Source organism: Oncorhynchus clarkii, chromosome 1 (genome assembly GCF_045791955.1).
Source record: "Oncorhynchus clarkii lewisi isolate Uvic-CL-2024 chromosome 1, UVic_Ocla_1.0, whole genome shotgun sequence".
In the NCBI taxonomy this organism is placed as follows: domain Eukaryota; kingdom Metazoa; phylum Chordata; class Actinopteri; order Salmoniformes; family Salmonidae; genus Oncorhynchus; species Oncorhynchus clarkii.
The window spans coordinates 51,834,762-51,858,616 of record NC_092147.1 but is presented as its reverse complement, the minus strand read 5'-3'; the positions used below and the strand labels follow the sequence as shown (position 1 = coordinate 51,858,616).

Genomic DNA, 23,855 nt, shown 5'->3' with positions numbered 1-23,855 from the left:
ACCAACTCCATATTAATGCCCATGATTTTGGAATGAGATGTTCGACGAGCAGGGTTCCACATACTTCTGGTCATGTAGCGTAGTTGCATCTAATTAGCCTGTCTCAGAGCTGTCGGCGGCAGCCCGCCTAGGCCTTCTCACCGATTTTGGCCATCGAGTTCAAACAAGTTAAGTGAATCAGGTGGAGAGTGGGTGTGTTGTTCAAGATGGATTAAGGCAAGACCAAGTGGTGCACATAAACACCACAAAAAAAGCTTTATCTGATTACCGAAGAACCACATCAGCAAAGCTACTATCTTGTCCTCGACTGACGAAACACCATTGCAGGTGGAATCTAGTAGGCCTACTTATGCAGCAGCTAGCACTAGCACCCCCCTAGTCCCGACAGAGACCTCACTGCCCGGGCCGGCCATTGACAGTGGCCTTTACTCCTCGTCTTCCGGACTATTCCCCTTGAGAATAGTGACAGTTACTCTAATGAGAGTGCCGGCCCAGAAAACCAAGTTAATGACTGCCAGCGACCGAGCTGCGACCCCTTCCTGTGAACACTGTAAAGCCTATGAGGGATGAGACGGATAGCCCCGACAGCATGGAGTCCAAGTTACAATGTGTATTATAAACCGATGGTTCGAGCCCTGAATGCTGATTGGCTGAAAGCCATGGTGTATCAGACCGTATATCATGGGAATAAATAAAGAAATACTATTTACTGGTCCAATTACGTTCGCAACCAGTTTATAATAGCAATAAGGCACCTTGAGGGTTTGTGGTCAATATACCACAAGTAAGGGCTCTATCCAGGCACCCTGCGTTGCGTCGTGCAAAAGAACAGCCCTTAGCCATGCTATATTGGCCATATGCCACACCTCCTCGGGCCTTATTGCTTAAATATACACTGAGTGTACAAAACATTAGGAACGACTGCTCTTTCCATGACATAGACTGACCAGTTAAATCCAGGTGAAAGCTATGATCCGTTATTGATGTCACTTGTTAAATCCACTTCAATCAGTGTAGATGAAGGGGGTGACAGGTTAAATAAGGATCGAGACATGGACTGTGTATGTGTGCCATTCAGAGGGTGAATAGGTATGTGCCAGGCGAAATGGTTTGAGTGTATGAAGAACTGCAATGCTGCTGGGCTTTTCATGCTCAACAGTTTTCCGTGTGTATCAAGAATGTTCCACCACCCAAAGGACATCCAGCCAACTTGACACAACTGTGGGAGGCAGCGGAGTCAACATGGGCCAGCATCCCTGTGGAACGCTTTCGTTCCAATGAACTGAGGCTGTTCTGAGGGCAAAAAAGGGGTGCAACTCAATATTAGGAAGGTGTTCTTAATGTTTTGTACACTGTGTAAATAGGCTACCAGCTAAATACTGTATATAGTTAGAGATAAGCTAGACTGCATTGTCTGCAAAGTACGAGAGTGCTGAACATAAATACATTGTGATTTAGTTTCGGTATCAGACTAACTTATGATTTTGTTTGAAGAGCATAAAGACAGGGTGGCGGTAAGCAGCCAATGTGCACACGGGATAATTGGATGAGGTGTACAGCAAATCCCTGTGTGTGGTTTCTTCCATAAGGCGCACATACCAAGAAGCAAGCGGCATCTACATAGGGTTTGAGTTTAAATAAAGCCTAATAATTGAGTAAATCTAGCCTGCTGTACTTATTTCAAGATATAGATCTAATGCCAGCGCCCTGTGTAAATTAAAAAAAATATTAGTTAGATTGTCCACTATAACAACAAGTTAAAGTGTAACCAGAGAAACTTGCTTGGAAGATACAACTACTTTAAACGTGCACTTTACCCGCTGGCCCTGTTGTTTGAGTAGTGACTTAAACTAAACTAGCATTGGCTGCCATCTATTGTCAAGGAATGGTAACTACACTGTTGTTGGTAGACTCAAAGAAGACTAATAACATTAGCAGATGCTTTTATCCAAAGCGAACTGGGTACATGGTAGTGGAAACAGATCAGAGAAAGAGGATTACAATGCCGAGTAAGTTACAGGGTTATTACATTGTTTTTACAAGTTCCAATGTAACAAGAAGAGGATTAACAGGAAAGGCTGTGAAAGGCTGTGGGTGCAATCTTTACCTTGTGCACAAGCTCAATAGACACTACAACAGTAGCTTACCTAAAAGGAGCAAAGAGCAATTGCTACATACATTTTTGTAGTTATAAATTAATTAAATGTACCCATTGACTCTTGAAGAATATGACTTATAAATGTCCCATGAGCTTAGTTCAACTGTAGTACCCCATCAGAATCCAAAATATAAGCTTGTTTTACTCCAACGTTTGTAAAAAATAAAATAAAAACATTTAAACAAACACAATATAGCCCCAAAACATGGTTAAAACTATAACTTTGATATCATGGGTGGCCAGTCCTTCCACTGATTGCTTTGTCTATGAATTTGAGAGTGGTTAAATTTCTCCAGCCCCATCCCTGAGCTTTTTACCGAATCAGGGGCATGGAGAACACTTTGTTATTGTTTCTACTGCTGATTGCCGCTTTAAGAAATGAAGTTGCAGATTAAATACACACCAAAATATGTTACAGATACTATAAAAATGCCACATCACTCAGACAGTTAATACACAGCATGCAACACAGCAAGCAATCAATAAATCAAATGTATTTTACAAAGCCCTTTTTACATCAAAATAATAACAATCACAATGGTTATAGAGGGTGCAACAGTTCAACACCTCAGGAGCAAATGTCAGCTGGCTTTTCATAGCCGAGCATTCAGAGGTCGAGACAGCAGGTCCGGGAGAGAGAGTCGAGACGGCAGGTCCGGGAGAGAGAGTCGAGACGGCAGGTCCGGGAGAGAGAGTCGAGACGGCAGGTCCGGGAGAGAGAGTCGAGACGGCAGGTCTGGGAGAGAGAGATGAGACGGCAGGTCTGGGAGAGAGAGTCGAGACGGCAGGTCCGGGAGAGAGAGTCGAGACGGCAGGTCCGGGAGAGAGAGTCGAGACGGCAGGTCTGGGAGAGAGAGATGAGACGGCAGGTCTGGGAGAGAGAGTCGAGACGGCAGGTCCGGGAGAGAGAGTCGAGACGGCAGGTCCGGGAGAGAGAGTCGAGACGGCAGGTCCGGGAGAGAGAGTCGAGACGGCAGGTCCGGGAGAGAGAGTCGAGACGGCAGGTCCGGGAGAGAGAGTCGAGACGGCAGGTCCGGGAGAGAGAGTCGAGACGGCAGGTCCGGGACAGAGAGTCGAAACAGCAGGTCCGAGAGAGAGAGTCGAAACAGCAGGTCCGGGACAGAGAGTCGAAACAGCAGGTTCGAGACAAGGAAGCACATCCGTTTAACAGGTCAAAGGAATCTGTGGAAAAGCCATTCCACTCCGATTCCCTCTATGGATGGGTGTATCTTTGAATTCGCTGTTGAATGGCCTGCTCCTTCTCCATTTTCGGAACACCAGTCCGCTTTCCCAAGTTGACCGCCACTCTCTCTCTTTGGGCACTCAGGGGAGTCCGCTGGGATGGTCCTAGATATAAGTTACACAAATCATTTTAGGTCATTTCCTCTCAGCCAGCAGAGGAACTACCATCCAGAACTGACTTAGCCATCTGTACTGTTGACCACAAGGCCATGTGCATAAACTTCTTTCACCCCATATTGTCAACTATTTTTATGTCTACATCTGACATGATATAGCACACTTACCATTGGCACAGCGGTCAACGATGCAGTCTAGAAGCTCAGACCTGAAACACCATGTCTTCTCCCCCTTGATGGGTTTCACCACAAACGCCCTGGCAGCCTTGGAGAACTCTAGCTTGAAACGGAGCACTCCCTCATGTGTTGTAGCCTGATGTCTGTCCACCGAATGATTGTGGTCTACGGCAGCCACTTGGAGTCTTGCTACATCACTGGAAGGCCGAACGTGTTCCTCCTGGGCACGTATTTAGTGAACAGGGCATACACTCTCTTGTTCACCTGTCTGAACACACTTCGTCACCTACCAAAGAAAATGAATGTAACTAGAGATTAATAAGTAGGCTACTACAATTATACTACAATGAATTGGTTGTAGTTATTCACATAGGAATGCACAAATAACTAAAACAAGGTTTTTATTAATTTACAAAAGATGTTGCAATATATGTCCAGAAGTAGTTTATAGTTTATTTACTTTCGAGATCCTTCAACAATCTTGGGTTAAAGATGTGTTCCTTCTACAGGTGTGAAGGGTGGGGGTGCTCACAGCAGTTGAGTGTATCTCCAGTGACCTACTGGTTCTCATTTGTAATGGGGCGAACTGTGGTGATCCACTTTTCTTTCAGCACCTGGACACTCCCACCAGCAGTGGCATCAAAGTGTTTTTCTCAAAGTTGCCTGGATGTTACGTGTCCTACTTACTTCAGTACACTCATAACAACTTAAGCATTACAAACTTATATTCGATCAAATAAACCTTGATCAAATAAACCATAAAGCAAATAAACTATCAATTTTTTATTGACCAAATTCGACAATCTTTCATTGACCATACAAAACTCCTTGCTGGTGGGCAAAACAACAAGAAAACACAACCTGCTGGAGGGAGGCAGATTTTCCACCGAGTTGGGCCTCTCTTCCTCTTCCTCACTTCCTCCTCAAGGATGACAGATTGTGTCTTCAAATGAACAATAGCCTTAGAAACAACATGGATTCGCATGTACCTCCTACACAGGATGAAAACATTTTCAGGGATTAAGATGTCATCTTAAAAACAAACAAACGTTTTGTTAAGACAACTGAAACCAAATATATTATTTGGTATTAACAAGCTACCTATCTTGTATTTAACTAGGCAAGTCAGTTATGAGCAAAATCTGACTTACATTGATGGCCTACCAAGGAACAGTGGGTTAACTGCCTTGTTCAGGAGCAGAACAACAGATTTTTTATCTTGTCATCTCTGGGATACGATCCAGCAATCGCTCAATTACTGGCACAATGCTCTAACCTCTAGGCTACCTGCTGCCCCATGCTATATCAGCACAATACAAGGGTATTTATTTTTTCAGCAAACATTAGCTATGTCAACTTCAGTCTAGCTATCTGAGGTGGAGATCACAAAGCAATGGCAAAAACAAATCTTTCAGCCAAATGTATTAATTGACTATCTGAGGTGGAAGCTAGCTAGCTAGCTATCTAATAACAGGGCTACACTTAGAAACTGTGTTGCCATTTTAGTTGCAGTTGAGATGCTTGCTAGTTGCTGGAGGTGACACACAAAGTGGCGCTGACCACAGCTCAATAAACCCTGTTGATGATCAAAATACTAAATATAGAGATGTTTTCATGTTAATAAATGCACATGTTTGAATACATCTCTTTGCTTAGCTTCACTTCCTAACGTGCTTCCATTCCCCATTTAAAGTTGCTCTGTGGATTGTAAATACTTTACTGTGTGAGAGAGAGAGGGTTCCTTATGAAAAAATATTGCAGTCAGAGTGCAGTATCGCTCCAGTTGAAATGCACTATAACTGCAATATGCTGCAAATGCTGTGTCCAAAATAACGTTTTTTTTACAACAGTAATTTTGCAGTTCAACTGCAGTACACTGCAGTTATTCTGCAATTACTGGGTTCAAAAAACCACAGTCGACTGCAGTTACTGCACTTTTAATGCAGTTTCAAAACTGCAATCTTTTTTTGTAATGAGTGTCTTTATTTAGTATGGCCAGGGCGTGAGTTGGGGTGGGCATTCTATGTTTGTGTTTCTATGTTTTTTCTAGTTCTGTGTTTGGCCTGATATGGTTCTCAATCAGAGGCAGCTGTTTATCGTTGTCCCTGATTGAGAACCATATTTAGGTAGCCTGGGTTTCACTGTTGGCGGGTGGGTGTTTGTTTCCGTGTCTGTCACCACACGGTAGTGTTTCGGTTTTCGTTCATGTTCACATGTATTGTTTTGTATTTCTTAGTATTCAGTTTATGTTTTATAATAAACGATATGGACACTTACCACGCTGCGTATTGGTCCGATCCCTGCTACACCTCCTCAGAAGAGGAGGAAGAATGCTGTTACACACCCGGACAACTGATGAAACTGTGGGTTTGCACAACCTAAGAATTTCTGCACAAACTGTTAGAAACCATCTTAGGGAAGCTCATCTGCGTGCTCTTCGTCCTCACCAGAGTCTTGACCTGACTACAGTTTGGCGTCGTAACCAACTTCAGTGGACAAATGCTCACCTTCGATGGCCACTGGCACGCTGGAGAAGTGTGCTCTTCACAAATTAATCCCGGTTTCAACTGTACGTGGCAGATAGCAGAAAGCATGTATGGAATCGTGTGGGCGAGCAGTTTGCTGATGTCAACGTTGTGAACAGAGTGCCCCATGGTAGCAGTAGGGTTATGGTATGGGCAGGCATAACCTACGGACAACGAACACAATTGCATTTTAGCGATGGCAATTTGAATGCACAAAGTATCCGTATCTGGTGTGAGAAGATCCTGAGGCTCATTGAAATCCGCCGGCACCTCATGTTTCAGCATGATAATGCACAGCCCCATGTCGCAAGGATCTGTACACAATTCCTGGAAGCTGAAAATGTCCCAGTTCTTCCATGGCCTCACCAGACCATGTCACCCATTGATCACGTTTGGGATGATCTGGAACGACGTACGACAGCGTGTTCCAGTTCCCGCCAATATCCAGCAACTTCGCACAGCCATTGAGGAGAGGGATGTCATTCCACAGGCCACAATCAACAGCCTGATTAACTCTAAGCCACATATGTCAGAGTCAAGGCCCGCGGGCCACATCCGGCCCGCAAGAAGGTTTTTTACGGCCCCTGGGATGATCTTGATTTATTATTAGAACCGGCCCGCAGCAAGCCGGCAGCCCGCAGATCTTTTACACGCACCAATACTACATTTCCCACAATGCAAAGGTGACGCACCGAGCAGTAGGCTGCTTCATTTCAATATTTATTGGCACAGCAGTCGTCAGCATCACAGTAAAATTAACTTTCAGATACCCATCAAAAATGGCAAAACGGAAGGTGGATACTGAGAACCGGGGGTTTCAAACAAGGTGGGAGTCGGAGTATATGTTCACGAAGGTAGCTGGAAAACCTGTGTGTCTTCTGTGTGGAGAAAGTGTGGCGGTACTGAAAGAGTATAATCTGAGACGACATTATGAAACGAAACACGCGGACAAAAACAAGAATATGGACATGGAACAAAGGCTACAAAAGGCAGAGGAATTAAAACGAGGCCTCAAATCTCGACAGGCTCTGTTCAAAAAAGCCAAATCACAAGGCCAGGCTGCTGTCAAGGCCAGTTTTATTTTGGCAGAAGAGATCGCTAAATCAGCCCGGCCATTTACGGAGGGGGATTTCATCAAAAACTGCATGATTAAAGTTTGTGACGAAGTTTGCCCAGAAAATTTTCATCCGCGGAGTGGACTCCAACCTAAGCGTGACAGAGGAGTTTTTGGCTTTACGTCCTATGCATGGCACAACTACGGGGCATGATTTGTATGAAGAGGTGTCAAGATGTGTAAATGAGATGGAGCTGCCTTGGGAAAAACTCGTGGGTTTGACAACCGACGGAGCACCTGCGATGTGTGGACACAGGAGCGGACTGGTGGCGAAGATACGGGAAAAGATGCAAGAGGAAAACGCGACAGGTGAGCTGACAGCTTATCATTGTATCATACACCAGGAAGCGTTGTGCGGTAAAGCCTTGAAAATGGAGCATGTAATGAGCATCATCACGCGCACAGTTAACTTTATCAGAGCCAAAGGTTTGAATCACCGCCAGTTCAAGGCATTTCTGACGGAGTTAGAAACGGAGCATGGTGATTTGCCTTATCACACAGAGGTGCGATGGCTAAGCCAGGGAAAGGTGCTTCAAAGATGTTTCGAGCTTCGTGAGGAGATTTGTCTGTTCTTGGACAGCAAAGGGAAAGACACAACACAACTCCGAGACGAAATGTTTCTGTGTGAAATGGCTTTTCTGTGTGACATTACGAGTCATCTGAATGCAATAAACTTGCAGCTGCAGGGTCGGGATCGTGTCATCTCTGATATGTACAGTACAGTGAAGGCATTTAAAACCAAACTGACTCTGTGGGAGACGCAGATGCGGAAAGAAAATTTGAGCCACTTTCCCAGCTGCCAGACCATGAAAGAGAAGCTCTCTACCAGTGCGTTCCCGAGCACACAGTTGGCTGATAAAATAGGTATGCTTGCCGCTGACTTTCGACGCCGATTTGCTGACTTTGAAGCACAAAAAAGCAGGTTGGAACTGCTCGGTAACCCATTTGCTGTTGACGTGGAAAGCTCACCACCAAACCTCCAAATGGAGTTGATTGACCTCCAATGCAATGATGCACTGAGGGCAAAATATGTGGCAGTGGGTGCTGCGGAGTTTGCCCGTTTCCTCCCCGGCACAATGCCCCAGCTGCGCATCCAGGCTGCTCAAACGTTGTCTATGTTTGGCAGCACATACCTGTGTGAACAACTGTTTTCTTTGATGAACCTGAACAAAACATCACACAGAAGTCGACTTACTGCTGAACACCTCCACTCAATTCTGAGGATTTCTTCAGCTCAGAGCCTTACCCCGAACATTGATGAACTTGTGGAAAAGATGGGACACCACCAAGTATCACCCTCAACCTCAAACAAGTGAACATTACTGTGCAATCACATATTTAGAGTTTTTACTCAGTTCAAGTTTAAAAGTTAAAATTTAATATTTGTTTTCACTGCATGTTACTTCTCCTTAAACAAAGTGTTGTTTTTGATTAATAGATTTTTGCACTTTATTTTTTTGTATTTCAATCCAATTATATTTTAAAAATATTTCAGTTGAGTGGATGATAGAAAATTGCTATTATTGTTTTTTCTTTGAAGTAAATTTAGCCCACTTTTGCTAAAATAGAAAATATAGTCTACTGATGGTGCCTTGAATACCGGTTTCTTTCATTTAATGTTCATGTTATGGGGATATTTATATAAAGGAAATTTGTCTTTTGTGTCTGTTGAAAATTAAAGATTACTGACAGAGCCATAAGAAAATATTGCTTTATTTATCTGATCATATTGTAATATATTTGTTAGGTTTTCAGTAGGTTCAATTAGGTTCACTAGACTATATGCGTCATTTAAAAATTTTTCAATGAACATTCGAACAGTCCGGCCCTCGTCTTGTAGCTGATTTTTTTATTTGGCCCTCCGTCCATTTGACTTTGACACCCCTGCTCTAAGCAAAGGAGATGTGTCGCGCTACATAAGACAAATGGTGGTCACACCAGATACTGATTTTTGTTCAGTATAGTTTCGGTGACGAATAAGATTACAAATCTACTGTCAAGCCTCAATCAATGCAGGAGTTATCCGACAACTCCTTATTCAAAACTAATATAGAATAAATTAGTATTGCAGTGGCTGGGGTTGCGGAAGGAAGAAAACATTTATCTGAAATGCAGAGAGACAATACATTTAGACAAAGATGATATTGATATGAATGATATTAACGATGATTTCACTCGAGTCAGACTCATTTCCATGGTGATGAGAAGGCAGTAGGAACTCCATCTTATACTTAAGCAATAAGGCCCGAGGGGGTGTGGTAAAGGGCCAATATACCACTGCTAATGGCTGTTCTTAAGCACAACACAACGCGGAGTGCTAGGATACAGCCCTTAGCCGTGGTATATTGTCCATATATCACAAACCCCTGAGATGCCTTATTGCTATTATAAACTGGTTACCAACATAATTAGAGCAGTAAAAATAAATGTATACCACGGCTTTCAGGCAATTAGCATTCAGGGCTCAAACCACTCAGTTTATACTGTAACTCTCAATGTATGGCTGTGCCACGTTCCACACCTAGAAAATTACATCAAATACACAAACCTAGTTAAAAGCGTTCTTCTAAATGACCGTCTTTATATTTATTGAATAAATATAGGCTCAGAGTGACATCTATAATGACCACACACTTGCCTTCTGGTCTAGAAGAAAATGATGGACAGCATCAATGTCTGGTGACATGAATCTATCCTTAATCCAGGGCCTGAGAAGAGGGGAGAGACAGAGAGGGTGAGGAGACGGTGTGGGAGACAGAGGGTGGAGTAGAAGAGATGGAGAAGAGGGAGGATAATTGATGGGAGGAGAAGAGGCAGAGGGTGTAGGAGAAGAGGGGGACGCAGAAAGGGGGAGTAGGAGGCAGAGAATGATGAGAAGAGGGGTCACAGGAAGAAGAGGGACATTGGATAAATATTAACCAATGTGCTCAATCATTTCAGGGGACTGAGATGTGTGTTACAGTGTGTACACACTGGCCCGATCTGTTGGACTTACTTTGGTTACACTGCGTACAAGGTCATAGACCTTCTCCAATGGTGTTGTGGTAAGCAGGGGGTGGAAGAACTCGATGCCCTGGCAGGAAGCTAGCAGCTCCATAGCAAGAACTGTAGGGTGAGGTAGAGGGACAGTTTAGGGACCATTCATCACAGAATAACACATCATTCACATTAAGACTTTTTTCCTGACTGGATGAGTATCATCCGGAAGGGTATTGAACCAGTTATTATACAGGATAAAATGTAATACAATTCCTATTTCATTTCGTATTAATGGTCAACGCACAGAAATATACCAAAATAGAGAACAAAAAAAAGTATTTTAACCCCGTGATTGTTTCTGTTTGTATGAACTCCGCTACTGCTGTTGTCAGAGTCACTGTAAAGTTACATACTGAGAATAGCCACTGTCAGTAGAAGTCAGCCTAGGACATTTTCAAAGTAACTGGATCAATGTTTCCCAATTCAGACTAAGCTGAGCAACCCTTCAACTACGTAAACATCAGTATGAGCCTCATTAGCTTCCAGTTGTTTGCTGCTCACTATAACGTTTTGGTTTTGAATGGGTGATCAATTTGTTACACACAGCTCGTGGCGGGAAAACTATTCAACAATTAATTGAAACCTTGTGCAGACATGCCCCAGCCCAGACTAGAACCAATTCAAATATGTCCTTATTTTTGCTGCTTGTATATGGCACACCCTGATTTGTTTCACCTGTCTTTGTGCTTGTCTCCACCCCCTCCAGGTGTCGCCCATCTTCCCCGTGTATTTATACCTGTGTTCTCTGTTTGTCTGTTGCCAGTTTGTTTTGTTCGTCGAGCCTACCAGCAGTTTTCCCCTTGCGCAGGTCTGTTTCAAGTTACTGTTTTCCCGGTTTTGAGCATTCTGTCTTCCCTGAGCCTGCCTCCTGTTCCTGTACCTTGTCACATCACACTGGATAATTGACCTCTGCCTACTCTGACCCTGAGACTGCCTGCCATTCTCTACCGTTTGGACCCTGATCTGGATTACCAACAACTGCCTGCCCTTGACCTGTTCTAGTAGTAAACATTTGTTACTGGGTCTTCCCTAAAACGTGATAGTATAATTTCAAATCAAAAGTGCTGGAGTACAGAGCCAAAACAACAAAACATGTGTCACTGTCCTAATACATTTGGAGCTAACTGTATTAATCTTAACTTTGGCAGCTGTGTGGTTAAAAAGAAAGGCATATACTACATTTGAAGTCGGAAGTTTACATACACCTTAGCCAAATACATTTAAACTCAGTTTTTCACAATTCCTGAAATTTAATCCTTGTAAAAATTCCCTGTCTTAGGTCAATTAGGATCACCACTTTGTTAATAATGTGAAATGTCAGAATAATAGTAGAGAGAATTATTTATTACAGCTTTTATTTCTTTCATCACATTCCCAGTGGGTCAGAAGTTTACATACACTCAATTAGTATTTGGTAGCATTGCCTTTAAATTGTTTAACTTGGGTCAAAAGTTTTGGGTAGTCTTCCACAAGCTTCCCACAATAAGTTGGGTGAAATTTGGCCCATTCCTCCTGACAGAGCTGGTGTAACTGAGTAAGGTTTGTAGGCCTCCTTGCTCTCACATGCTTTTTCAGTGCTTCAATATATCCACATAATTTTCCCGCCTCATGATGCCATCTATTTTGTGAAGTGCACCAGTCCCTCCTGCAGCAAAGCACCCACACAACATGATGCTGCCACCCCCGTGCTTCATGGTTGGGATAGTGTTCTTCGGCTTGCAAGCTTCCCCCTTCCCACAACATAACAATGGTCATTATGGCCAAACAGTCCTACTTTTGTTTCATTAGACCAGAGGACAATTCTCCAAAATGTACAATCTTAGTTTGTAGTCTGGCTATTTTTATGGCGGTTTTGGAGCAGTGGCTTCCTTTCTGAGTGGCCTTTCAGGTTATGTCGATATAGGACTCATTTTACTGTGGATATAGACACTTTTGTACCTGTTTCGTCCAGCATCTTCCCAAGGTCCTTTGCTGTTGTTCTAGGATTGATTTGCACTTTTCGCACCAAAGTACGTTCATCTCTAGGAGACAGAACGAACGCATCTCCTTCCTGAGCGGTATGATGGCTGCGTGGTCCCATGGTGTTTATACTTGCATACTATTGTTTGTACAGATGAACAGGGTACCTTCAGGCATTTGGAAATTGCTCCCAAGGATGAACCAGACTTGTGGAGGTCTACAATTTGTTTTCTGAGGTCTTGGCTGATTTCTTTTGATTTTCCCATGATGTCATGCAAAGAGGCACTGAGTTTGAAGGTAGGCCTTGAAAACATCCACAGGTACACCTCCAATTGACTCAAATTATGTCAATTCGCCTATCAGAAGCTTCTAAAGCCATGACATCATTTTCTGGAATTTTCTAAGCTGTTTAAAGGCACAGACTTAGTGTATGTAATCTTCTGACCCACCGGAATTGTGATACAGTGAATTATAAGTTAAATAATCTGTCTGTAAACCATTGTTAGAAAAATTACTTGTGTCATGCACAAAGTAGATGTCCTAACCGACTTGCCAAAACTATAGTTTGTTAACAAGAAATTTGTGGAGTGGTTGAAAAACGAGTTTTAATGACTCCAACCTAAGTGTATGTAAACTTCCGACTTCAACTGTATGTCCTCTATCGTCTCACTTAGTTTTAAAACGCAGAAAAACTCAGAACTAGGTCCACCAGAATCCTTTGATGCCTTTACTGGGTAAAGGAAGGAAGTTCCCTCCAGAGATGGTCTCCCCTCTCTCTGCAAACACTATTTGATTCAGACATTAGGGTTAAAACTAGCACTGAAGGTAAGAATTGTCAAATTTGGTTTGGGGAATAGTTGGTGAATAGCTCACACACACAGCGAAGGGCACAGGGTTGGCAGAGGCACTGTTGATCTCTATTGATAATTTTCTGGGCAAAGTCTATTGTGTTGTTGACAATATCGTGGACCTGGGATGCAAGAAGAGAATACAGACAAAGTTGAGTGAGAATGGTTGAACCATTTAAATAAAATGGGATATGTCCATTCTAGTCATTCTATTTCTATTGGTTGAACTCTGACCCCATGTTAAGACACCTGAGGAGTATAGTGTAGGCATCCTGGACTCCAGAACCGATGGCTCTCTGCATAGAGAAAGACGAAGAAAAATATGACTTTATTGTCCAATGATTACTTTATCCCAACTCCTCTAAAAGACACACACATGGACGCACAAACACAAACACACACAGATTGGAGAAGTTGGAGCAGAGGGTCTGCTTTAGTACAGCACCCTAATCCATTCACTCACCTTCGATCTCTGAGGGGTGGTGGTCTGAGTCCAGTAGGGTGTGGAACCTCCTGGCCATTTCTATCTGTCCTGGATGGCGCCACAGGGCGTGGATATCTGGAATGATGGAGGACTGAGTTAGCATAGCATAAGCATAGCATAAGAAAATCAGTCTCTATCGTGATGTTTTAGATCGGCTGTTGTGGTTGGCAGTTGCTAATAGCGTTAGAAATGCCCAAGTTATGGGTTTATGTCCTGCAGTGATTACTTACACACACTAAGGGCTAGATTCTATAGATCCATGCTAACCGACAACCACATAGCGGATGTTTTGGCGGTGTCTGAGGTGGAACTGCACTAGAGCTGTCAAATCCACAATCCTTGCATTACCTTATCGCGGACACTGCTATTAGATGCAATGAAACAACACCCAACATTATATCCAACAAATCCCATGCAGCCACGTCAGAATTTAATGCAGCCGCATTAAAAGTTCCAAAATGTGTGATGTTCTATTGTCTACACCTCGATTAGACTGATATATAAATCCTCCCATTAAAATGAACATGGAAACATATGCATTATTTAATCAATACCTCTAACGAGGTAGGGATAATAAGGAAGAGAGTGGTGACACACAAGAGCAGACTCTCAACGATTTCACAGCTCATACCACAGTGAAACATACGCTATACGGATGTAGACCAATGTTGGTTCTGATTGATTCGTGGTCTAAAAATGTATGCACTAGGTTTGAATGGTGGAAACCCCATTACTGATATTTACCAAGATTTACCACCTAAAATCACACCCTTTTCCCAGGGTAACTGTGAGAAACCAGTCAATTATAATACATTATTTATATCAACAGCATGACATGAACGTGAGATCTTGCATGGAGCCCCAGACCGAGGGTGATTGACCGTCATCTTGAACTCTTCCATTTTCTAATAATTGCTCCAACAGTTGTTGCCTTCTCACCAAGCTGCTTGCCTATTGTCCTGTAGCCCATCCCAGACTTGTGCAGGTCTACAATTTTATCCCTGATGTCCTTACACAGCTCTCTAGTCTTGGCCATTGTGGAGAGGTTGGAGCCTGTTTGATTGAGTGTGTGGACAGGTGTCTTTTATACTGGTAACGAGTTCAAACAGGTGCAGTTAATACAGGTAATGAGTGGAGAACAGGAGGGCTTCTTGCAGAAAAACGAACAGGTCTGTGAGAGCCGGAATTCTTACTGGTTGGTAGGTGATCAAATACTTATGTCATGCAATAAAATGCAAATGAATTACTTAAAAATCATACAATGTGATTTTCTGGATTTTTGTTTTAGATTCCGTCTCTCACAGTTGAAGTGTACCTATGATAAAAATTACAGACCTCTACATGCTTTGTAAGTAGGGAAACCTGCAAAATCGGCAGTGTTTCAAATACTTGTTCTCCCCACTGTATGTATGTCCTAGCCTACCTCTTTCAGGTAATACATTCAATGCAGTATTAGCCTTATAATTAGCTAATGAATGATGGGTTACGCATAATAAGCTTCTAACTTACAGTCTCTGTCTCTTGCGCAATACGCACGCACCTGTGATCTGCTGGCCTCTCTCTTTAAAAAAAAACGCTCCTTAGCTCTTGGAGTCCCATTCAGGAAAAGCTAGACTAGAATAGCTTGCTGGACCTTCTTTTTTTTAGCATTTCTTATACCAATAGATTATTTGAAAAGGGACACAAGCTCTTGTTTTCTGAATGTTAAAGACAGCAGCCAACAGAACTTAAGGTAGTTTGAAAGAAGAGTGAACGTGCGATGGCGGTAGGCTATAGCAGTTATTTATTCAGACCCATTCAATCTTCGTGAAGAGAAGTGAAAGCAGTCTGCATCTCATTCTAGTCATATTTTATTTACGCATGTCATTAGAATGATCAAGATAAGGACAACAAAACGTATTTAATTTAACTGTTGAAAGCGAGGAAGGAATTGAGCAACTATAGAGAAAGGAGGCAGGCTAATAACATTAATTATACAAATAGGCCCTATTTCAAATTCAAATGTAATTTGCTAGCCTAAACTTGTAGCTTTGTAGGCCGCATGTGCTGCACCAGAATCACATGTTCTCTCAGCTTTATCATGGTTTGTACAAGGTGCATAATTCCAGTTCATATAATACAGTATAATGCAATACATTACAGTAATACAGTTCACACTCAAAAAGATTAGCTTACTGGAGCTAGTTTCATTTATTTACCCAAGGGAGCATAGAGCTAGCTAAATCTATGGGCTTTTATGTTTTTCTATCGTGGGTAATGTGCAGTAGCCTATAAGGCTAGTATATAACACACAGTATGTATTTGATAAAGGCACAGTCACAGTTTGTGCTTTTGTGGGCTTGTGCTCATAAAATGTATTTAATGCATCAGGCTCAGGTAGCATCAGGCTTGAATGTCCGATCAAAGCTCTAATCAAATCCAGACATAGGTCTATTTATATGCTTTGGAATGACATTTCTGGTTTTGGTAGGAAATTCTGGGTTACCCAGGAGAAGAGTGATCTATTCTCGGGATGGAACATTTGTAAAATACATGGAAAATATTAAACCGTAGTATTCACTCACTGTACTCACTGGTCCGATTTAGCATCTCAGCAGGGCTAACTGTAACCATAACTCTAGATTTAACCCTAACCCTCCCTGCTCACCGCTGTCGAAGGCCTTAGAGGTCCCTTGAGCACTTCCAGGGTGATAGCAGCGATGATGTCCGCCTGCCTGGCGATGGCCTGCAAGTCTTGTGTTTCTTTGATTCCTCTTGTGCCACTGCCCCTGTTCTGTAATGCCAAATGTGACAACTGTAATATACATTGTTTGTCATGTAATTTCTAATGTCTGTTGTGACTATAATGGATTTTTTTGTGGACCCCTAGTGGTCATAAGCCATCAGCTAATGGCGATCCAAAGAATAAAGAGGGATAGAGAGGAGTGGAGCCATAAGAAAGGAGCAGTGAGTGGACCACATAGCTCAATACAGAGTAACATGGGAGTAACATACAGAGTAACATGTTGTAAAACATGGGAATGTTGTACAGAGTGACATGGGAATGTTGTAAAACATGGGAATGTTGTACAGAGTAACATGGGAATGGGTAGAGTTGACTTGAAGAGAGTACACTGATCCAACACAAGACACACTTGTGTACTATTGACAAGTCAAACATTGGTGTATTATCCCATCAACCAACCAAACCGGAGTTGGAGACCCATGTTTGGGAGCATCAAAGACAGAGAGGGCTGGTGGGAGGAGCTATTGGAGGACGGGCTCATTGTAATGACTGGAGTGGAATAAATGGAACAGAGCCAAACAGAGACCGAAAAACAGCTTCTATCTCCGGGCCATCAGACTGTTAAATAGCCATCACTAGCACATTAGAGGCTGCTGCCTTTGTACATAGTCTTGAAATCACTGGCCACTTTAATAAATGGAGCAAATCAAATTGTATTTGTCACATGCTTACTTACAAGCCACTAACCAACAATGCAGTTTTAAGAAAATACAAAAAAAGTAAGAGATAAGAATAGCAAATAATTAAAGAGCAGCAGTAAATAACAATAGCGGGGCTATTTAAACTAATTAAAAAGGCAGACTAACTAAACGGAGCACAGAGATATATACACACAAAATATTTCCCTGAGCCACAAGGGGTACCGGTACAGAGTCAATGTCAATGTGCCGGTGCCGAGGTAATTGAGGTAATATGTACATGTAGGTAGAGTTATTAAAGTGACTATGCGTGCTTCCTGCTTAATTTTTTTTCTTGAAAGCAGGAATCAGGAGGATAGAATTATGGTCAGATTTGCCAAATGGAGGGCGAGGGAGAGCTTTTTATGCGTCTCTGTTTGTGGAGTAAAGGTGGTCTAGAGTTTCTTTCCCTCTGGTTGCACATTTAACATGCTGATAGAAATTTGGCAAAACTGATTTAAGTTTCCCTGCATTAAAGTCCCCGGCTACTAGGAGCGACGCATCTGGGTGAGCGTTTTCTTGTTTGCTTATGGCGGAATACAGCTCATTCATTGCTGTCTTGGTGCCAGCTTCTGACTGTGGTGGTATGTAACACAGCTACAAAGAATACAGATTAAAACTTTCTCGGTAGGTAGTGTGGTCTACAGCTTATCATGAGATACTCTACCTCAGGCGAGCAATAGCTCAAGACTTCCTTAGATATCGTTCACCAGCTGTTATTTACAAAAATACATAGTCCGCAGCCCCTTGTCTTACCAGACGCCGCTGTTCTATCCAGTCGGTACATTGTATAACCAGCCAGCTGTATGTTGATATTGAGAGGCTGCTGCCAACACACTGACTCAACTCCAGCCACTTTAATAATGGGAATTGATGGGAAATGATGTAAAATATATCACTAGCCACTTTAAAAAATGCTACCTAATATAATGTTACATACCCTACATTATTCATCTCATATGTATATGTATATACTGTACTCTATATCATCTACTGCATCTTTATGTAATACATGTATCACTAGCCACTTTAACTATGCCACTTTGTTTACATACTCATCTCATATGTATATACAGTGCCTTGCGAAAGTATTCGGCCCCCTTGAACTTTGCGACCTTTTGCCACATTTCAGGCTTCAAACATACCGATATAAAACTGTATTTTTTTGTGAAGAATCAAACACAAGTGGGACACAATCATGAAGTGGAACAACATTTATTGGATATTTCAAACTTTTTTAACAAATCAAAAACTGAAAAATTGGGCGTGCAAAATTATTCAGCCCCCTTAAGTTAATACTTTGTAGCGCCACCTTTTGCTGCGATTACAGCTGTAAGTCGCTTGGGGTATGTCTCTATCAGTTTTGCACATCGAGAGACTGACATTTTTTCCCATTCCTCCTTGCAAAACAGCACGAGCTCAGTGAGGTTGGATGGAGAGCATTTGTGAACAGCAGTTTTCAGTTCTTTCCACAGATTCTCGATTGGATTCAGGTCTGGACTTTGACTTGGCCATTCTAACACCTGGATATGTTTATTTTTGAACCATTCCATTGTAGATTTTGCTTTATGTTTTGGATCATTGTCTTGTTGGAAGACAAATCTCCGTCCCAGTCTCAGGTCTTTTGCAGACTCCATCAAGTTTTCTTCCAGAATGGTCCTGTATTTGGCTCCATCCATCTTCCCATCAATTTTAACCATCTTCTCTGTCCCTGCTGAAGAAAAGCAGGCCCAAACCATGATGCTGCCACCACCATGTTAGACAGGTGTTGGTGTGTTCAGGGTGATGAGCTGTGTTGCTTTTACGCCAAACATAACGTTTTGCATTGTTGCCAAAAAGTTCAATTTTGGTTTCATCTGACCAGAGCACCTTCTTCCACATGTTTGGTGTGTCTCCCAGGTGGCTTGTGGCAAACTTTAAATGACACTTTTTATGGATATCTTTAAGAAATGGCTTTCTTCTTGCCACTCTTCCATAAAGGCCAGATTTGTGCAATATACGACTGATTGTTGTCCTATGGACAGAGTCTCCCACCTCAGCTGTAGATCTCTGCAGTTCATCCAGAGTGATCATGGGCCTCTTGGCTGCATCTCTGATCAGTCTTCTCCTTGTATGAGCTGAAAGTTTAGAGGGATGGCCAGGTCTTGGTAGATTTGCAGTGGTCTGATACTCCTTCCATTTCAATATTATCGCTTGCACAGTGCTCCTTGGGATGTTTAAAGCTTGGGAAATCTTTTTGTATCCAAATCCGGCTTTAAACTTCTTCACAACAGTATCTCGGACCTGCCTGGTGTGTTCCTTGTTCTTCATGATGCTCTCTGTGCTTTTGACGGACCTCTGAGACTATCACAGTGCAGGTGCATTTATACGGAGACTTGATTACACACAGGTGGATTGTATTTATCATCATTAGTCATTTAGGTCAACATTGGATCATTCAGAGATCCTCACTGAACTTCTGGAGAGAGTTTGCTGCACTGAAAGTAAAGGGGCTGAATAATTTTGCACGCCCAATTTTTCAGTTTTTGATTTGTTAAAAAAGTTTGAAATATCCAATAAATGTCGTTCCACTTCATGATTGTGTCCCACTTGTTGTTGATTCTTCACAAAAAAATACAGTTTATGTTTGAAGCCTGAAATGTGGCAAAAGGTTGCAAAGTTCAAGGGGGCCGAATACTTTCGCAAGGCACTGTACTGCACTCAATACCATCTACTGTATCTTGCCTATGCAGCTCTGTACCATCACTCATTCATATATCTTTATGTACATATTCTTTATCCCCTTACACTTGTGTCTATAAGGTAGTAGTTTTGGAATTGTTAGCTAGATTACTTGTTGGTTATTACTGCATTGTCGGAACTAGAAGCACAAGCATTTCGCTACACTCGCGTTAACATCTGCTAACCATGTGTATGTGTGTGTATGTGACAAATATATTTTGATTTGATTTGATTGTCGTCGTTCAGCCAAGACTCTGTGAAGCATAAGATGTTACAGTTTTTAATGTCCCGTGGGTAGTTTAATCTTCCGCGTAACTTGACGATTTTATTCTCCAAGGATTGCACGTTTGCTAGCAGAATGGAGGGAAGTAAGGGTTTATTCGATCGCCTACAAATTCTCAGAAGGCAGCCAGCCCTTCGGCCCCTCTTTCTCTGCCTCCTTTTCACGCAGATAACGGGGATCTGGGCCTGTTCCCAAGGAAGCAGTATATGCTTTGCATCGGGCTCGTCAGAGTCATGAAAGGGGAAAAAAGGATTTTGCTAGTCCTTTGTGAGTAATTGCAGTCCTGATGTCTAGAAGTTATTTTCGGTCACAAGAGACGGTAGCGGCAATATTATGTACAAATTAAGTTAAAAAAAACAAGTTACAAACAACGCAAATAAACTAGAAAAACCCACACAATCGGCTGGGGGCATGTGAAAGTCTGCCTTCTTCTTCGGCGCCATCTTACAGTGATGTGGCTTACGTATTTGGCGTTGGCTCATCTACACTTGGGTGACCATATCTTGCCTTCTCCCAGAGTCAAATGAGAGAGAGGGGGCAGATCTCCACTGGCACCAACTGTCCCTTTCTCAGGGACGAAGGACAGGCAGGACACTATGAGGACAAACAATCAGAGATGTTAGAGACAGACCCCACTCAACAAAGTTTGTTTTATTCAATGGCATAATCTACAAAGATCCTTCTCTGACCCATTTAATGGAAGAAATGGAACCAAAATAACTAACGGAACCAGCGGAACCAAAATAACTAATAATAATAACCAATAGAATCAATGGAACCAATGGAAGCAAAATAATTAATGAAACAATTAGAACCAATGGAACCCAAATAACTAATGAAACAAACAGTACCAATAGAAACAATGGAAGTAATGGAACCAAAATAACTAATGGAACCAACAGAACCAATAAAACCAATGGAACCAATGAAATGTAGGCTACCCCTGAGGTCAGACTGAGGTGAAAGTCAGGGTTAAGGAGTTTACCATTGAAGGCCTGGATCATTCTATGCAGGGTTTCCAGGGAGATTCCACTGTATCCTTTAACAAGGAAATTAATCCTCAGAGCCAACAACATCCTGGTCCTCTCTGGGTTAAGTGGGTTGCCACACATAAACACCAGAGTGGAATGGGGAAGTTTAAAATCACTGATGTTCTGTCCATGGTATAGACCAGACCAATGAAAATAAAAGTGAATATATAAGAATGGATATGTGCATAGGGAATATACAAGAATTACAAAACTACATAATTTGCATGATTTGAAATCAGGTTTTTGAGGTATGTGTTTTCTTAGTGGAAAACTTGGGCCAGTTAGATATTAATACATGTACTGTAGCTATGTTATATATTAGGTCACTAACCTGCAGAGTGTGATCGCACCAGATTCTTCTATAGCTCCCAATGGGAATACAACACATGGCCACATAGTAAGCAAACAATGCACCAATATCATCAGAAAATATTCTGTGAAAAAGGAGAGAGTACTGTACTTGAGCTTGTGTACAGGAATGACAGTCCGAGTTAATATGCCAAACCCTTTAGTGGTTCCATAGACAATCAGAGAGACAGAAAGATGGTTGCATATAGGTTCATTCTCTGATGACAGTGGAATTTGTTGCATTCTATACCCAGGATAGCTTTAATCTTGTGAGGACAGACGCCGGGAGACAAGAAGCAAGTGCAGGGAGTGGATATTTAATGAATAACCGACAAGAAACAAACAAGGACAGCGTCTGGACAGGGGAAACATAGCGACACTAATGCTGACACGGGGATCAAACCGAGGAACAGATATATATAGGAGGGGCAATTAACAAAGTAATGGGGTCCAGGTGAGTCCAAAGATGCGCTGGTGCGTGTAATGATGGGGACAGACGTGCGTAATGATAGGCAGCCTGGCGCACTCGAGCGCCAGCGAGGGGGAGCGGGAAAAGGCGTGGCAAATCTGGTGTTTACCATCAGTGTATTGAATATGCTAAAGTATGTTAAAATAAGTGCAAGGTTCATTATATACTGGATGTAAATAAGGTATTTCTGTTTTAAATATGTATAAATTAGCAAAAAAAATTTAAAAAAAAATGTTTTCGCTTTGTCCTTATGGGGTATTGCTGTAGATTGCTGAGGATTTCTTACATTTTTTATTTATTTTTAGAATTAAGCTGTAATATAAAGTCAAGAGGTCTGTATACTTTCCCGAATGCACTGTATCTAATATCAACCCAAAATGACTATTTACATCAGCAGTTGATCAAGCACAATAAGGATACAGGTGTGAAACTCCAGGCTGGTATGGAACAAAGTCTGGAGACGTCATCCCTTTCGATGGCTACAAATAGATTGTATAAATTGTATTATAACAATATGAACTGCACAACAGATAATATCAGTCATAGACAATAGTCAAAAGAAACACACCCTGTTGGCTGGCTTAATTGGCTCTATCCCCTACACTTTTCTATATCGCATTCATTTTATTAGTACACGTGGAACAGGGTCATGTTTTCGTTTCCCCCAGGGATATGTACAGTAGTTGTTATATTCCATGTTTATACCTTCTTTAGTAATTTTCCCAACTACTGTAATTGATACGCAACAAATTATTTGATAAGGGTTTTTAGTTTATTTACCAATTTTGATAAAGTCATTGTATTAGAGGACATCTTTGATGGATGGTGTCATCGCCGTCCAACAGCCCCTGGCCTTGCACCTCCTCGCGAGGAAGCGAATGTCTTTCACCGCCTTCATGCCCCCGTTGCACTGCATGTTCTTGGTGTAGCGTTTGAGCGCCTCATACCCCAGCCATTGGATAGTGTAGGTCGGGTCCCAGACAGGGAATCGCCAGCCATTCGTCCCGAATGTGAACTGCATAGCGAGGCGCGTCACTTACGATTCCGTTACTGTAGTAAAATGATTCCCGAGCGTCGCTATCCAAGGTACCAGGTTCAGGTTCAGGGAGCAAAAGGCAACAGCAAATCACGCCTCATTGTTTACCTTTCTCCATGGTGCGGTGGAATTTACTGGATTCAAAGAAACGTTTTGGTGTGCTGTATATTTTCCATAGCTCCGTGGTAGCCTACTGCCAATGGCTGAAGCTTACATGTAATAACAAAAAGAACACCATGGTCATTTTATCAACAGGTCTGTTGAAATTGTAGGCATTGCAGCCATTTTTCTCGTTTTGTAGGTGTCTAATTGACACCTATTTATTTGTCAGTTATCTTCTGGTATTCCTATTCCATTTATCTGCACATAGGTTCTGTTTGTGAGAAGAAGAAAAACAGGCGTACAGGGAATATGTTAGGCGTTTGACTCCAAACCCCATTAACCATGATTTCTTCAAATGTTGGCTATGGTTTTCAATAGGCTTGCTGTCACGTATTAAATCGATGTTTGTCACAGAGGATGACTAGACATTTGCCCTATGCGCCCACTCTGGTCTAAGCTAGTTCCAAAATCAATGTATCTGCCCTGACAATTATGCACCATTACGCACACAACCTGGAGCAGCGGACATCGTGTTAACGTGTTACTTTTAAATCAGTGCCAATAGTAAAGAATAAAGCCTAACTAAACAATCTATTCACTACAGACTATCCCATTTTACCTCAATAACTTTCTCTCTCACACACTCATATGCGTTAGAATTAGCCATGACGTCACATCAAATGTAGAGTAGTTGGAGAGTTACAATATTGCCATGGCCATCGGCGAGTAGATAGATGGAGA

At 42.1% G+C, this 23,855-nt stretch overlaps 1 protein-coding gene across 3 annotated transcripts; it reads right to left on the bottom strand.

Annotated features, from left to right (window-relative positions):
• Positions 1-1,931: 1,931 nt before the first annotated feature.
• Positions 1,932-23,839, bottom strand: LOC139408702 (histidine ammonia-lyase-like). Of its 3 annotated transcripts, XM_071152944.1 has the most exons (12): positions 23,734-23,839; positions 22,757-23,385; positions 21,114-22,455; positions 20,592-20,722; positions 16,310-16,435; positions 13,642-13,737; positions 13,428-13,474; positions 13,210-13,300; positions 10,328-10,437; positions 4,154-10,040; positions 3,685-3,979; positions 1,932-3,505 (listed from the first exon to the last, which is right to left on the bottom strand). In XM_071152944.1, exons 4-10 carry the CDS (start codon positions 20,608-20,610, stop codon positions 10,029-10,031), a joined length of 501 nt encoding a protein of 166 aa, XP_071009045.1. In that variant the 5' UTR covers positions 20,611-20,722; positions 21,114-22,455; positions 22,757-23,385; positions 23,734-23,839; the 3' UTR covers positions 1,932-3,505; positions 3,685-3,979; positions 4,154-10,028. The 3 variants fall into 3 exon arrangements, with proteins under 3 accessions (XP_071009045.1, XP_071009036.1, XP_071009053.1); XM_071152935.1 differs by lacking the exons at positions 1,932-3,505; positions 3,685-3,979 and having other exon boundaries at positions 9,226-9,853; positions 9,971-10,040; positions 13,204-13,300; XM_071152952.1 differs by lacking the exons at positions 1,932-3,505; positions 3,685-3,979; positions 4,154-10,040 and having other exon boundaries at positions 10,327-10,437; positions 13,208-13,300.
• Positions 23,840-23,855: the final 16 nt, after the last annotated feature.